Raw genomic sequence first — 16,207 nt, forward strand, 5'->3', positions numbered from 1 at the left:
GCGTCAAGACGCTCCCCAAAAACCTAATTGCCCGCGTCCCGTGCAGGACCTTCAGCGAGCAGAGGTTCCGGAGGCCCTGCTCTCGCTAGACCTGTGCGCGCAGTGCTAGCGGTGGGGAAGGCAGAAAGCAGCTGAGGGAGAAGGGAGAGGTCTCCTGAAGAGGAGTACCTGGATGAGTGCTTGAGATGAGTGAGGATGAGAGGAGAGGGTGCTGGTTTATATAGGCACGATATGCCTCAGGTTCAACGAACCTGGACATCATGAATGACTTTGATGAGCGGCAGTTAATGTGCCTCAGGTTCAACGAACCTGGACGTCGTAAAGAGCCTTCAATGTCCAGTCATTAGTGACGACATTAACCCTCTGTTTTAATACTCTTTACTGCAAAACATCCTTCTCATCTCAGCACATCACGTCGCACCGCACCGCACCGCACCGGCACCTGCACGTCACGTCCAGCCGCGCACGCGCACCGCACCGTCCGTCCGTCCGTCCGTCCGGCCGCGCCGCGCCGCGTCTCGGCCCGGCGAGGCGAGCGAGCGCGCGCGCGCGTGTGGTTCACCGTCCTCCTCTTACCGGCTTCACAAGTGGTGTACACGAAGTCCACCTTTTAAGTCGGTTGAGATCCTCCTCAATTCCCGGTACGGAATTAAGCATTGATTCCCTAGCATTAATAGTGGGCTTTAAATTCTTTTAATGCTTTAGAAGTAATGGGCCAAGCCCATTACTCCAACATATTGTTCATAGCCTAAAAAAGCTGATCATGAGTTAATCAAATGTTATGGGGAATATCTCGTCAGCCTTGTTTACTTCCTCCTTCTCCTTCCACTCCCTTTGCATCCATCTCTTTGTCCCAAGCGAGAACTCCATCTGGGGAATGGAAACGAAAAACGAAACAAGGTGTTACAATTTGCGCCCAAAACCCATCCAAAAACCTGCACCCAAAACCTCACCTTGTTCCTGTACCGGGACGATGAGCTTGAGGATGGCATCGGGCTCTGAGCTCTCCAGCAGCTTGGGATCGAACTTGCCGAAGTATTCATGAACTCATTTGGTGCTATCCATGCACATCAAGTGAGTGTAAGCTACTACATGTGCTAAAATCTGTAGTAGCATTTATCTGGTTGGAGAAGATATGGAGAAATTTCAGTACAACCGCAATTGTTTGTAAGAGACAACAAAGTGTTGTTGAATAAAAAAATATTTTGGCCATACCACAATAGTTTGATGCATGTGCTAATGCTATGGCAACATTCCGTAATAAATGAAATCAAACAACCAACTGGTTAGGTGCCAAGTTGGATTAGACATTGCAAAAGTCATTACATATTTATGGTTCAGGAAAAAAAAAGTAATTCTCCTTTTGTCAACTTAAGAAAATAGTGTAATGCTCGTGCTAACGCTACGAGTATCATTTTAAGTAACGAAAAGTGCTAAAAGCTGTGGGCATCACTTTTCAATAGTTCCACTTAATTTATGAACAAAGTCTAATATGTACCTTGTCGAAGAGGAGAAGGTTCAGAAAGAATAATCAAGCAAAGGTTCAGAAGGATATATATATATATATATATATATATATATATATATATATATATATATATATATATATATCAACAAGCTCTGAATTTTTTAGGTAAAAATAATATTTCTAAGTGTCATAGTTGAATGTTTAGAGTGATCTCTGGGTAACAAATAGGTACGTATGAAGCATGAAAATAAAGCGCGACAAATTAACGGGGCTTATGGAGAGTATTAGTAACCTTTGTAAAAGGGTGTTTGTTTTCTTCTTTGTTGGAGTAGTAATCAACCGAAAGCATCAACTGCAAGTGATGTTTCAAATTAACGTATTCAGAAATGAGCAGTAATAACTGAGATGGTAAATTTAAATGTACCAAAAAATCTAACACAATTCATTCTTCATTGTTTTTAGTCTCATGGACTCATGGTTCATTAGGCATCTCATCAAATGGCTGGAGGGCTGCTCCCATCCGTGCTGGGTGTGCTTCTCTGCCGCATCGTCACAGGGCTAGCTGCATTGCCACAAGAGCCTAAACACATCAGCTGAGCCTAAACACATCAGCTAGCTGCAGCCTGCATACCCAAGTTCAATGAGGCACATCACAGGTCTGTTGGCAATGACATCGACACCACAACAAATAGCTCAATTGTGCACAAAGCACTACCTATGGTTGATTTGTGATGGTTGCATGTGCAAAGCTTATGCTATGGTACTGTCCCTGCAATCATTCAGACATGGTTTCCATTGCAGTCTGGCAGGTGATATATCATGTTTTAGGTTACAAACTGAACACACAAGTCAACTGATACTAAAATGCATTAGTACTGGAATTTCAGTTGCATTGCAATAAACATCAGGATTTGTCCCTAATTAGCTAAAAAATAGAAGAACCAAGTGATTTCCCACATCAAGGTTTCATATGATTGTCTGAAATTGTCATCTGATTGGAAGAGTTGCAAAGCACAGAAGTACTTTAGGCACAATTGACAACACAAATTGGAGCGTCCAATTCTATAAAAAAAATTAATGAGGAAAAAATGCAAGCAAGAAACATTTGGATCTCTCCTCTCGATATTAGCACAGTGAGCGATGTCTATGAATATTAAAAAGGAAGTACTATTTGGCTTGATTCATGGAGATGCAGTTTACCTCTAATTAAGCACCTGGTTGATGAGAACGTGTTGCCATAGCAAGGAAACACAGATGGGCAGATGCTGACTGAGTAGCTGAAGCATCACCGATCTCAGCTGCCATCTGCATAGATCAGCTCCACTGCACTGGGCAGCAGAAGAAGTAGATCTAAGGGAGAGCAAGGGCCATAGAATTGAGGAAACAGAGTATTAACCTTCCGGTGCGGAACCGGAAAGGGCTTCGACAACACAATAGCGGAATCTGCAAAAACATGCAAGTTGTATGGTAGAATTATAAAACAGATTACTTATCAACCGGGCAACAACATTTGAAACTTTTGATTCAAATATGGTAGTGTCCAATCAATATATTAAATTGGAAACATAAAAATAATTTCTGAAACCTGATACTTCTAGAGGCAGAGTAATTTGAAAGCACATATGAAATATCTAAACATATGTAGAGTAGGCTATGAAACTAAGCATAGTAACCTATTTTTTTATTTTTACACAACGATCGCCAGAGAGTAAACAAATGAAACTATTATGAGCCAAAAATTATCAAAGATATACCTCCAATCGTATGGTATGTGAAGCACTAACCAAATGTACACCTTTTAGCCACTACAAATGGATCCCCAGCAAAATAAAAATAATTTTGGCTGGGAGAAAATGATAGAAGCAAAAAAAAAGACTGCAAAATTACTGCCTAGATTTGGTCTGGAAAAAAGTGCATGCTATTTAATATGAAACGGCTATCCCTATAGATTTTGGGATGGTAGTGCTACCACTATTTTATCTAAGTAGATGGCTAAGCATACCTTAGAAAGATAGAGTGATATTCAGCATCTCCCATGCAAGTTCCAAACTGATCCTGACCTGTAAAAAATCCAAAAGGTAAGAAGATAATTAGAGAATGTAATATGAACATGCATTAGCTTGCCTAAAATGGTACCATGCTCTAGCAATCTCATGAGCAAACCAACCTTGAAATTAATCATCTCCCAGATAAGCAAATTCTTACAGAAATTGAGCATAGATGATAATTTCAAACATATGTTTTAGTCCCTCCTATTTTCTACTGGTGGAATACAGCAACAAGCTGAAACATTCAGTTTCATTCGAATACTCAAAGAAAATGTAGCTAGAACTCTATTAAACTTAATATTAAACACCAAATAAAGTGAAGCACCATCCTGGTTTGTGCCATACTGAATTCAGAAGCCATACAGATCAACTTCGAAATAATTTGTACATCCAAATTAATTCAACTAAATTCAGAAACACCTGATGAGATTTACCCAGTAAACACCTGATGAGACTTCCTGCATGTCAACCCTTCAAATCACGGATAGAGGGCAGCGCTGAGCCACTAACCTTTTTAGTTTCATCTTTTCTCTTCGGAAGAAGAAATCCCATCCAACAAGATAACACACGTCTTCTGAAAAAACCAAACCTATGACTCAGTGACTACTAGAAATTTCCTTTTTCTCTAGGATGTGAGCAACTAAGTAATCTTGGATGTGATGAATTTACAAAGTAGTTCTATTCCCAAGTTTATTTCAGTAAACTGCCTCTGCATGTTTAGAAGGCTGCAGGCTCTACTTTGATTCTTTTGTTCTAGTTATCCAACACTGCCTAAACATGAGGCAGATAGCTTAAGGATGATTGCTTTTTCCAGATGCATGTTATGATGGTTTAATCCCTGCCTCTGCTGTTCAGTTTCAGTCCCTTTATTCCTGCATTTGTTTCCAAGTAGCAGCAGAAGGGAGAAGGCAGCAGAAGGGAGTTTAGAAGCTAGAAAGAAAACTGCTTATTCTTGTGAGATTTTTTATAAGGTTATTCTTATGTGATTGTGACAAGTGATGTATATATCCTTGAAAAAAAGATAAGTGAGGTATATAATGGATGAAAAATGTATTCTCGATGATGCATGTAAGGGATGTGTATTTGCGATGTATATAATATAATTATTTCATGCCAACATTTTTCTTTTGTTTTTGTTTTCCAATTCATCATTATTGACATGGCAGCGGCCCAGTTCCAAAATTCATCGATCCAATAACAAATAACAAGTGGGCCAGGGCCCAGGTGCTGTAAAAAAGTGCCACGTCATCAGGCATGTCAGCTGCCACGTAGGATGCCACGTCAATGTCCATGTCATTGATGGTTGAGCACTAGGCATTATTTTTGACAACATCTGTGACGTTTATTTTTGTCATAGATATTGGGCTTGGGCTGGGTTAAATGGACTTTGGGCCATTTTGTGATGGTTTATAAACGTCATAGACCGTGCCAATCTGTGATGATTACAAAAAAAATGTCACTCGATTTAATCTGTGACGCTCAATACATGACGTTATTCGAAATCGTCACGAAACCGTCATAAATGCTGTTTTGTGACGTTTTTTTAGCAATCTGTGACGAATTTGTTTTGTCATAGATTAAATGATTTCTTATAGTGATAATTATTTTTCTAACGCAGTTGCAAAATACATTGTTGTCATAAAGCGAATATTGGAGCAATTGCATGATTGTGTTCCACACTTTCCATTTGTTCATGTTCCTGGTTGTATCTGACCTGGACACTTTGCATATTATACATGTGGTACTCAAGTTTCCAGATTCTGTTAAACATGGACGATGTCATGGCAACTGGCAAAGGAATATCAGAACCATCAGCTCTGTACATTTTCTGAGGCTACTCCAAGTATACTTTAGAACAGTAATGCCTAAAATGAAAACAATGATTGTAGCTTTTTTATGTTCGCACTAATATTCTTTTCCCAGTCCTTGAAACAAAGACTGATTTTGGATATATAGGCTCAGCGATAAATCGAAGCCGAATTTTTGTCGAAGAAAGTAAGGCATCTATGAATCAGAAACCAGTAACGTGCTGCACCCTGCAGGTATGGTATGATTTCATTTCAGGTCAGGTCAGATAGATGGAGCTCTTGCTATGCACTGCATGCTCTGTTGCCTTGCATGTGGCCACCAATATTATTGATTTGATATGCAATTCGTTATACGCACTTCATTTACAAATCCTTGCATCCTTCCTGATTCATAATACAGAATAATCTGTAGTTGAGGCCTTGGGGGAAATAGAGGGAATGGGCCATGGTCTCAGCAAATGGAAAGGGCAAATGGGGCAGGCTGCAGATCGCGGCTCGATGAAAGAAGCAGCTAAGATGGGCCCTTTGTGAAATAGTTTGGCCCATGAAAGCCGCCGCCTCTTCTGTCGAAAACCCTAAACCCTCTTCCCCTTCCCTTTATCTTTGCTTGCCTGTTGCCTCCCTCCCCCTGACCGCCGCCGCCGCCTCTTCTTCTTCCCGGCGCCGATAAGACCGGCGACCTATTGATCTTAGGTGAGCTTAGCTGACTCACGGAGGTCCCCATCCTCCTCTTCTCCTCATCACACCTCATCTCATCTTGTTGCTAGATATTCAGGTGTCCTGTTTCCTCCTTTTAATTTACCCATCTGATCTGGAACTGTAAGCACATATCGAAGGCTTTCTAGGCGTCAATCGGCCTATTGAGCTCAAAGCTTGTGCGATATCAATCACGGTTCGTCATCTCTACAAAACAATGCATAATCCTTCCACTGTACTTGGAGGATGACAATGATGACGGCGCACACTCATTGATTCCCTTGAAAAGCAATTGCAGTATCCTGGCTATTCTTGATTTTCCGGAATGTTTTGTTTAACATGCTTCTGAGTTCTGACGCTGACACTCGTCGTCTTCTTGGCAGAGTGAAGGCTTGAAGGCGTCCGCCATGGCCAAGAACCCCAAGGTTTTCTTCGACATCCTCATCGGCAACGCCAAGGCCGGCCGCGTCGTCATGGAGCTCTTCGCCGACAAGGTCCCCAGGACGGCCGAGAACTTCCGCTGCCTGTGCACGGGCGAGAAGGGCCTGGGCGCCTCGGGGAAGCCGCTGCACTACAAGGGCTCCACCTTCCACCGCATCATCCCCAGCTTCATGTGCCAGGGCGGCGACTTCACCCGCGGCAACGGCACCGGCGGGGAGTCCATCTACGGCGCCAAGTTCGCCGACGAGAATTTCAGGCTGCGCCACACGGGGCCTGGCGTGCTCTCCATGGCCAACGCCGGGCCCAACACCAACGGCTCCCAGTTCTTCATCTGCACCGCGCAGACCCCCTGGCTCGACGGCAAGCACGTCGTCTTCGGCCAGGTCGTCGACGGCTACGGCGTCGTGCAGAAGATGGAGGCCGTCGGCTCCGGGTCAGGAGCCACGGCCGAGCCAGTCCTCATTGAGGATTGCGGCCAGCTAGCCGACGAGTGAGCGCCTCCCTGAGTCCTCGTAGTGGAGCGTCATGTAGACAGATGATATGAATGGATAAATAAATTTGTTTTGTTCTCAGATGCTCAGATTTTTAATGCAAATCGGCATTAAACATAAAAGATGGATGATGATTTCAACCCATGTTTGCAACTTTGAATCATCACAGATCTGATGCTTCATTCAGTTCGCCTTGCAAATTTGCATCGGCAACTCAAAACAACATGCTAAAAGCACTAAACTAACTTGGAACTTGCAAAATTACATTGCCTGGCCGTATTCTTACCATACCTAGCAGCTAAAACTGTACAGCATACAGAAGCCAAGGCAGGCAGGTTAGTCCTCCGAGTGATACTAAAAGATCAAAGGAACTGCCGGTATGCATACACATCACAGAACTATAGATCCAGGCGTTCAGCCTCAACAGAGTAAAGCTCCTGAGAGAAAAACAGGGAAACAAGGTCATTCATCCTGCGGTGGTTGCGGTGGCAGTGTCTTGAGCACCTCCCTCAGAGCGTAATATATGCTTTCGCATCTGTGATCAGATATCAAGTTGCCAGACAGCAGTATCCTCTGAAAATTTTCCCCTGGATCACCTTTCCAGAGCGTGTATGATTCGTCTTCCATGCCATTTATATCCTCAATATCCCTCTGCAGGTAATACAGAGTCCCAGGAAGGAAGAGATCCTCTGGCACAAACACATCATTTGTACTATCCGATGACAACACTTTCGTCGAGTCAGCTGGAATTTTGGTAACATCTGACAAGACAAAGTTAGGTCACATTCAATAAAACCATAGCCCTTCTACTTCGACATGCTCATTCCCAAGTCAATAAAACTCACCAGAATTTGTTGATGTTGATACATAGTCACCGAGTTTACGTGCCACATCTTGAATTGACGAAACAACAAGCTTGGCATTTGTCACGATATCCACTATATGCTTCAAGTCTTCCTTCTCCAGAACACTTACCCTGCAAGACAATGTGGTACAGGAATAATGACAAAGGGTCATCCGTTAACCAAGTGTTAAACTTGTAGCGTGCACATATGAAGTACATGCACTAAGATGGTGCTCAAAAGTAACATTCGCAAGGCAAACTATCAAAGTGTTCTTTCTTGTGAAAGCTACCTGAACAAAAGTTCCTGTCATTTAATACCAGTCCAAACCCAATACCTACCAATCTGTTTTAAGTATTTCATTACGCAGTCTTGCCAGAGATGCTGCACTGAGCCTAGGTATAATATCATCCTGCATCACAAGAAACAGTTCAATTATGAATGCCAAACAACTCAACAAAGACAATGGGAACCAGATTTCGACCCCAGCAATGTTATCCGATCATCCGACTAATCATGATTAGTCACTACTAATCACCCTTATCGGTTCCTTGGTACCAATTATACTCACCAACTTGATTAGCTCAACTAGATTGCAAGTTGTCCGATTACTCATCGACTAATCACGATAAGTCGTCCAATTAGAATGGAACTAATATCTGATTCATAATACACTCCTTCAGGTTTGTAGTCTATTACTAATCAGCTTAGCATTTGACAATTTGTTTAGGGATACTTGTTCAGCGAGATATTTATGTGTTGGACCAACCAACCATGGTTGAATCTTAATCTTTATTGTTTGCCTACTTACTCTCTGCTGTAATTTATAATTGACCATCTATTTAATATATATACATCCTAAATATCAGGGGATTTAGACATGACGACTAGACTACTAACTATGTTCAACTAGACTCGACTAATCAGCTTGATCAACGACTAATCATGATTAATCATCTTATCAGTGCTCTTACGACTAGGTTCAATAATACGATTTGAAAACATTAGACCCCAGCAAAAAGATCACGCGTACCTGGAGCACAACAGTAGAGACATAGCTTGCACAACTTTCAGCAGCTTCCTTTGATATGCAAGGTGGTGTTCCAAATCCAACAGCAGAAATAATGTCCGGACTGAAACCAAGTTCCTCCTTTGACTTCTTCCGTAGCATTATAGCAAGCAACGCTGCTGAAGCACCTCCAAGGGAGTGCCCTACCAACCGCAACTTGTAGTCCTGCTTCAAACATAAGAAAATAAGTACAGGGTGGAAAAGACTATGGCTTCAACTGAACACAGAGAAATACACCCTCTCACCTTGTGCTTCTCCAAACATTTCCTGATTATTCCCAGCTCATGACGAAGGTACCAACGAGCAGCCTCATATGTTCCAAAGTGTGTTGAGAAACCTTTGGGTGATACCTTCTTATCACTTAAAGCAATCAAATCCGTAACAAGATCATACACCGTATGAGTCCCACGAATCCCAAGAATCACCAATTTAGCTTGTGGATCAATGCCAATGTAATATCCAGGCCTCAAAATACTAGATTCTTTCACAAACTTTACAACATTTCTCTTCCGAAGCATGCTATACCGTGCAAGCCCAGTTGCATTACCTTTATAGCAACCTCTTGCAAGTTCAAGGTGATAAATTAATTCTTGAACCTGAAAAGAAACATGGACGAATCCCTTTGACCAGCAGATAGTAGTGCACATTATTTGAGATGTGTAACAGTCTAAAGAGGCTGAAACTCTAAATTCTTAATCATCATAACCAAAGAACAGAATGATTGAATTATTTGTATCATTTTTTTAATACCCATGATACACAGTTTGAGAACTTCAGTATTAATACAAAGCCTGCAGGATGTACCATTTTATTGGAGGATATCTGGACACCCTTGAAGGCTTCAGCATGCTTTGAGGAAGCTTGGCTGAGGTAAATGAGGTAAAGGCCAACAGTAAGATCACTGAGGCTCCAGTCCTTGATGCTTATCTTACTTCGCTGGAGATCACTTAGAATTTCGCTAAACGTCCGGGTGCTTGCAGGGATGTTCTCCCCTCCACCAGTAGCTGCATTCAGATAGCATACATTTAACCACAAGGGACATCATATGCAGATTTCCAATTGTGTAGCAAATGAAATAAACAATATAACAGTGTCCTTGTAATGTCCATTGTTCACCGTCAATTGAATCAAAAGCATGACTGAAAAGGCAGCTTGGTTTTATCATTTATGGCTGCAAATTGTTAAGGGAACATATCAGGTGCTTTACAGCGAACTGTTCTAATTCTGCACATGAGTTCCTCTTCATCATAATCCGATTCCGACTACCAATTGTGGCAATTCTAAAAAGAGAAAGCATCGCATCGAATAATTACAATGCTGAGGTTAGACAGGCGCAGAGATAGAAGAGAGCAGCAACTGAAGTGGAGGAGACGAACATGCGAAAGGCTTCCAGTTGTATTGCCTGTAGAGGTGCAGTGCGGGCTCGAGGGCCTTGGAGAGCCACGCGACGTCGGGCCTCCAGCTCCTCCAGGGCAGGCCGGCATCCTCGTCGTCCTCCTCTGACCCATCCCTCGCGCTGACCTCGGGGTCCTCCCTCCGGCTCGCGGCAGCCGCCTCCACCACGACAGCCGCCGCCGCGCCCGCCGCCTTCTTTTTGCCCTTGTCCTCTGGTCCGCTAGTCGCCGGGGCGGTTGGGCCGTGGGAGAGTAGGCGGGAGAGCGCGGGAGACAGGATGGGACGGTGGAGAGTAATGAGTCGTGCGCAGGAGAGAAGGCGTTTCGCCATGGGTGGGTGGGGGCGGCGGCACAGGTCGGGGGGCGGTGGGCGGTGAGCGGTGAGCGGGAGGAGGAAGGGATGAAAGGAGGGTTCTCGGACTCAAGACTCTTCTCTTTGTGAGTTAAAAAAAAAGAGACTCTTCTCTTTGTTCGTAATAGACCAGGTCAAATCTCTGCCGTTGATCCGTAGGAGAAAAAACGTACCAGATCTATGAAAATTTAGCGTCTGGTTAACAGCAGATTATTTTGGATTGAAAATTTCTTCATAACCCCCTACCTATCAGCAGCCGACAATTTAACTCTGTAATCTATAAAATCGGGTATTCCACGTCCCAACCTTTTTAAAATCGGACAGATAATCCCCCTCAAGTGGTTTTGGACGATGATTTTATATTTTTCTTTTTTATTTATTATGAATAAAAATTAAAAAATTATAGTAAATGATAGAAAAATTACAAAATAAAAAATCCAATTTTGTTGGACTCCACATGAGCAGAATTGCACAGTAAACATATAATATGAAATGTTTTAATATAATTTTTTGCTGTAGACTTTCTCTATTCTTTTTTATAATTAATTAGAATAATTCATAACTGTAGTTTCTATAGTTCGATTGTAGTGAGATTTTAATGGTGACCTAATTATTATATGCTTAAACTGCTGTAAAAATTTCATACTTATTGGATCATGTATTACATAGTTATAAATTTATTTAGAGCTTATGCTTGTTAAATCTATAACTAAGGTATACATGATCTAATAAGCATGAAATTTTTACTACTGTTGAAGCATAGAATAGTTAAGCCACTATAAAACTTTCACCGCAATTGGACTATAGAAACTATAGTTACGAATTATTCAATTTAATTATAGAAAAACATAGATCAAACTGTATAGCAAAAATTTTAGGATACCATATTATATGTTCATTGTATGAATCTGCTCACGTGAAGTCCAACAAAATTAGAATTTATATTTTATAATTTTTCTATGATTTACTAAATTTTTTTGATTATTTATCCGAAATAAATAAAAAGATAAAGATAAAGCCACCGTATGAAATCACTTGGGGGGGTTGTTTGTCCGATTTTGAAAAAGTTAGGTGTAGAATACTCGGTTTCATAGGTTGGGGGGTTAAGTAGTCGACTGCCGAAAGAGGGATTGTGTAGACTTTTTTCCTTTCGGGGGGCTGTCTTCCTGAGTGGATCTCTCTTCTTCTTGAATCTGTACTACCTTTTTCCACTCCAACAAAAGTTTATCCTTCTTAAATGAATAACACTACTCCTACCATTCCAAATTGTAGGTCGTTTCGGCAAATCTAGATCTACAATTTTACCATGCATTTAGATATTATGTTTATTTAGGTGCATAACAAAATCTATGTATCTTGATTTGGCAAAACGACCTACAATTAGAAAGGAAGGAGTAGGTTAGAGGCTTGCAATATTTCAAAGTCAGAAACCGAAAACTTAAAAGGCTTTCCAGTTGAGCCAATCCCTAGATGCCATAGAAATTTAGATGGATTTCTTGTATACCACAATTTTTTTTAAAGTTCCTTTGGTGCCATAGAAGTTATGATTTATCCCATCACTGCCATTCCATCCAAAGTTCCACATAAGCGTGGATGGAATTGATAATTTTACCCTTTCTAGCTCGCCCCTCTCTCTTTTTTTTTCTTCTCTCGCGTCCTCTTCCTCTTGTATAATTAGATTAGCATCCAATGATATTAGTGCCTGGGTGGGTACATGCCAAACTGGCTAGCTAGGCTAGCTCCAACGGTGCCCCCCATCCCTCCCCCCACCCCATATCCGGGGAGCTATAGGGGGAAATCCGATCCAACAGTTCCCCCTATAGCTCCCCCTATATACGGTGGGAGTTGAAACTCTCCCCACATATAGGGTGAGTTTCAACTCTCCCTATATCTCTAATCACACTATTTTTTCACGATATTAATCCCGTTTGAGCCCCGTAATATGATGATAATGTGTATTATGACAGTACAAATACTGTATGATTTTTTTAAATTCAAAAACGTTAAATAAATAGTTAGTTAATGAGTGATAGTATATAGGGGGAATAGATATGAGGGGAATGGTTGGAGAGAAGGAGTTATAGGGAGAGGAATTTTTTGGAGGGAGGTAGTAAAATATAGTAAATAGTACGTTTGGGAAGAGTTGAATGGGGGAATGGTTGGAGATAGCCTAAAGCAGCCAAGCACACTTTATCAAGGGAAAAAGGGGAAAAAAACAGCAGCCAAGTGACCAAACCTCTGTATTAACAAGTGGGCAGGCCAATGCAAGTGCAACAGCTGGGGCTCCTCTGCCCCACCTGTCAGTCTCCCCTCTGCCCCTACTTGCCTTGTGCCAAGCTGCCTCTCCTCCTTTTCCTCAAGCGGAGCAGGGCAAAGCAGAGTGGAGCAGAGGAGGCCACACAATAACTGCAGAGTAGAGCAGAGCAGCGGCCAGCGGAGCAGATCAGATGGCGCCTCCATCGTCTTCGCCGGGCGTGCGCGTGCTCGACCGGATCCGCGTCTCGCCGCCGCCGCCGCCCGATTCCGCGCTCCCGCTCACCTTCTTCGACGTGGCCTGGTTCTTCACCGGCCCCGTCGAGCGCCTCTTCTTCTACCGCCACCCGGACCCGGCCTCCGCGCTCCCGCTCCTCCGCTCCTCGCTCGCCGTCGCGCTCCGCCGCTTCTACCCGTTGGCCGGCACCATCAGGCCCCACCCGCCGTTCCTCTGCTCATACACCCCTGGCGCCGACGCCCTCACCTTGGTCGTCGCCGAGTCCGACAGCCCCGACGAGTTCGACCGCATCGTCGCCAGGTCGCCCAGGGACCTGGCCGGGATCCGCCCGCTCGTGCCGCAGCTGCCGCCGCCTGGGGAGGACGGGGCGTTCGCGCTCGCCGCCGTGCAGGCCACCGTCTTCCCCGGCCGCGGGCTCTGCCTCGGCGTCTCCGTCCACCACGCCGCCTGCGACGACGCCTCCACCATGCAATTCGTCCGCACCTGGGCCGCCGCCTGCCGTCTCGGCCTCGAGAGTGACGACGGATCCGATCCGAGGACGCCGCGCTGCCGCCGCGCCCGGTCCTGGACCGCTCCCTCGTCGCTGACCCCGACGACCTGCGCGGGAAGACGCTCGCCGGGATGGCGCGGCTCGCCCCTCCTCCGCCTCCTCCGCCGCCGCCGCAGCAGGAGCAGGAGGAGAAAGCGCCGATGGTGATGGCGTCGTTCCTGCTGCCGCGCCACCAGATCGACCGCATCAAGGAGGGGGCGGTGGCGAAGGCAGACGCGAAGCCGTCGTCTTTCGTGGCGGCGTCGGCGCTGGCGTGGGTGTGCCTCATCAAGTCCGGATCCGCCGGCGTCGCGGGCGCCGAGCGCAGCCACATGCTCTTCTCCGCCGAGTGCCGGACCAGGCTGACGCCGCCGCTCCCCGCCGAGTACTTCGGCAACTGCCTGCGCCCCTGCTTCGTGGAGTCCGCCACGGCGGACCTCCTCTCCGGCGAGACAGCGGACGGCGTGGCTGCTGCGGCGTCGGCGATCGGGAGCGCGATCAGGGAGATGGAGCAGGGCGTGCTGGAGGGCGCGGAGGGGTGGCTGGGCAAGGTGCTGTCTGTGCTTCCGGAGCGGCCCATGTCGGTGGGCGGATCACCCAGGCACGGCGTGTACGAGACCACAGACTTCGGATGGGGCCGGCCAGCGAGGGTGGAGATGGTGTCGGTGGAGAAGACGCCGGGCACGGTGGCGCTGGCGGACAGCCCGGAGGGTGACGGCGGCATCGAGCTCGGGGTGGTGTTGCCGACCGACGCCATGGACGCCTTCGCTTCCTGCTTCGCCGATGCCCTCGGTGGCGCCGCCATCTGACTGGCATTGCCGATCCGAGGTGCAGCTGCATTCTTCAGCAACACAAAACGAAGGTTGCATCCAAGCAGCGTAGTGGAATCTGTGAGTTTTGTATTCAATTTGCTTTTCTGGTTGAGTGAGCTTGATCTGGAAGTAGTACAGCAGCATGTACTGCGACATGGAGTAATAAGCTGCTTGTGAGCGGGTCGAATTGTTCGAAATCAAATCAAACAAACATTATGAACAAGTTTTTTTGCAATGTTCTTACAGTATAACACAACTGAGCGACAAGCAGACAGATGGAGTCGCTATTGGGAAGGAAATTTCCGGAAAATTTCTGTTCAACAAGGCTCTCACACTGAGCCCAACCCAACAGCCAGGAAGCAGCCCATCGCAAATACAGGCACACTGTACCTGAACTCCAGTTGTGCCAAAAAAAACTGAACGCCAGTTTTGTTTTGTTTAAAAAAAAATAAAACTAGATGTTGTGTATGACTTCTATTTGTTTGTTTTATTGGATGATAGAATAAACTCCAGGCCTTTACTTCCCAAGAAATTACCCTAATGTACTTTTGGCTCTGTTTTTAAATAATATGACGTATAAGAATACAACCGGTGCAAAGACTGGATATAATCATCACTCATCACGCAAACAGTCATGTGAATAGTGAACTGACCACTCAAGCTTGAGTTCAAAATAACCAGAGATTTTAACCCTTTTCTAAAAAGAAGTGTGTAGAGATTTATCTACTTACTCTATAGTATCTATATTATTAATGAATATGTACCCAATCCATCTCAAGATATTTCGGTGAACAAATTTTCTAAATTTATTTTATAAATTAATGACACTATTCATTAAGTAGTTGGTGTATACATGTCTACAACGAGACACATGTCACTAATAGAAAAACTTCTTACAACCGATACTCGGCATCCAAGACTAAAGGCCAGAGGCATTAATAACGGGTGGATGACTCAGTACTAAAGAGACCTCTGCACTTTGCAGAAAAAAAATATGTGTGTGCACGGATGTCAAGATTCAAACCTGTGACCTCTTACCTAAGTGTTGCTCTCTTACCATCTCACCTACGAAGCAATTGAGATTGAAAGGGAGATATTTTTCTTTTGAAGTAACCCGTGGAGTACGTTTGGTACTAGGTGGTAAACACCACCCGGTACCAAAGGCTAGAAATAGGTACTGGGTAATATTACCACCCCGTACTAAAGGATCCCTAGACCTTTCTATCCACCTCAAAAAGTACCGGAACAAAGATGACTTGGTACTAATGCTATAATTAGTACCGGGTACTTTTGGGGTGGACCGATGGCCTCTTTTCTAGTAGTGTGTTGTGCCTTCATCAATTCCAAGACAAGCTCATATGGTAAATTCTCTATATAAATCTTAGTTGGATTATTTGGGCATATTAACAAAAAGAAAGATCATTTTACTATTTTGACATAAATAACACCTAAATTCCATATCACATGAAATTTCTGTGTTTTGGAAGTTCAGATGTGTAAATATGAGAACACAGAAAGTATGGCGGGAGGGTAGGGTGGGTAAGGTTATATGTCACTACAGGTGACGGTCTCACCAACCATCACCTGGAATGTGGTATTCGATGGGCCATCAGCTCAACAATATAGTGCGCATATACCGTGTGTATATGTTGGCAGAGGAGAGGGATTGTGCGTGTCGTGGTGTGGCAAACCACAGCCGGGTGGCGGAATGCACCCGCCTAAGTCCAGAGGGTGAGTACTCGGGGGTTACCTAGGACTAGTTCGAT

At 44.4% G+C, this 16,207-nt stretch overlaps 2 protein-coding genes, 1 long non-coding RNA gene and 1 pseudogene across 9 annotated transcripts; 2 read left to right on the top strand and 2 right to left on the bottom strand.

The window, feature by feature from the left end:
* Positions 1-741: 741 nt before the first annotated feature.
* Positions 742-4,117, bottom strand: LOC120660048. Of its 4 annotated transcripts, none has more exons than XR_005669327.1 (6): positions 3,951-4,117; positions 3,471-3,528; positions 2,669-2,911; positions 1,761-2,030; positions 954-1,120; positions 742-870 (listed from the first exon to the last, which is right to left on the bottom strand). It is a non-coding gene; the product is annotated as an uncharacterized LOC120660048 (long non-coding RNA). The 4 variants fall into 4 exon arrangements; XR_005669328.1 differs by having other exon boundaries at positions 1,761-1,820; positions 4,027-4,100; XR_005669325.1 differs by having other exon boundaries at positions 4,027-4,100.
* Positions 4,118-5,857: 1,740 nt separating this feature from the next.
* On the top strand, positions 5,858-7,092 carry LOC120660046 (peptidyl-prolyl cis-trans isomerase-like). Of its 2 annotated transcripts, none has more exons than XM_039938371.1 (2): positions 5,858-6,017; positions 6,404-7,092. In XM_039938371.1, the coding sequence occupies exon 2, from the start codon at positions 6,428-6,430 to the stop codon at positions 6,953-6,955; it is 528 nt and encodes a 175-aa protein (XP_039794305.1). In that variant the 5' UTR covers positions 5,858-6,017; positions 6,404-6,427; the 3' UTR covers positions 6,956-7,092. The 2 variants fall into 2 exon arrangements, with proteins under 2 accessions (XP_039794305.1, XP_039794306.1); XM_039938372.1 differs by having other exon boundaries at positions 5,971-6,099.
* LOC120660045 lies at positions 7,084-10,636 on the bottom strand. 2 transcript variants are annotated; one of them, XM_039938369.1, is made up of 7 exons: positions 10,240-10,636; positions 9,668-9,867; positions 9,109-9,459; positions 8,828-9,028; positions 8,136-8,206; positions 7,798-7,928; positions 7,084-7,713 (listed from the first exon to the last, which is right to left on the bottom strand). In XM_039938369.1, exons 1-7 carry the CDS (start codon positions 10,586-10,588, stop codon positions 7,415-7,417), a joined length of 1,602 nt encoding a protein of 533 aa, XP_039794303.1. In that variant the 5' UTR covers positions 10,589-10,636; the 3' UTR covers positions 7,084-7,414. The 2 variants fall into 2 exon arrangements, with proteins under 2 accessions (XP_039794303.1, XP_039794304.1); XM_039938370.1 differs by having other exon boundaries at positions 10,266-10,384.
* Positions 10,637-12,890: 2,254 nt separating this feature from the next.
* LOC120660049 lies at positions 12,891-14,912 on the top strand (annotated as a pseudogene). Its single transcript, XR_005669329.1, has one exon. The product of XR_005669329.1 is annotated as a malonyl-coenzyme:anthocyanin 5-O-glucoside-6'''-O-malonyltransferase-like (transcript).
* Positions 14,913-16,207: the final 1,295 nt, after the last annotated feature.

The sequence above is a fragment of the Panicum virgatum genome, chromosome 2N (genome assembly GCF_016808335.1).
Source record: "Panicum virgatum strain AP13 chromosome 2N, P.virgatum_v5, whole genome shotgun sequence".
Lineage (NCBI taxonomy): Eukaryota > Viridiplantae > Streptophyta > Magnoliopsida > Poales > Poaceae > Panicum > Panicum virgatum.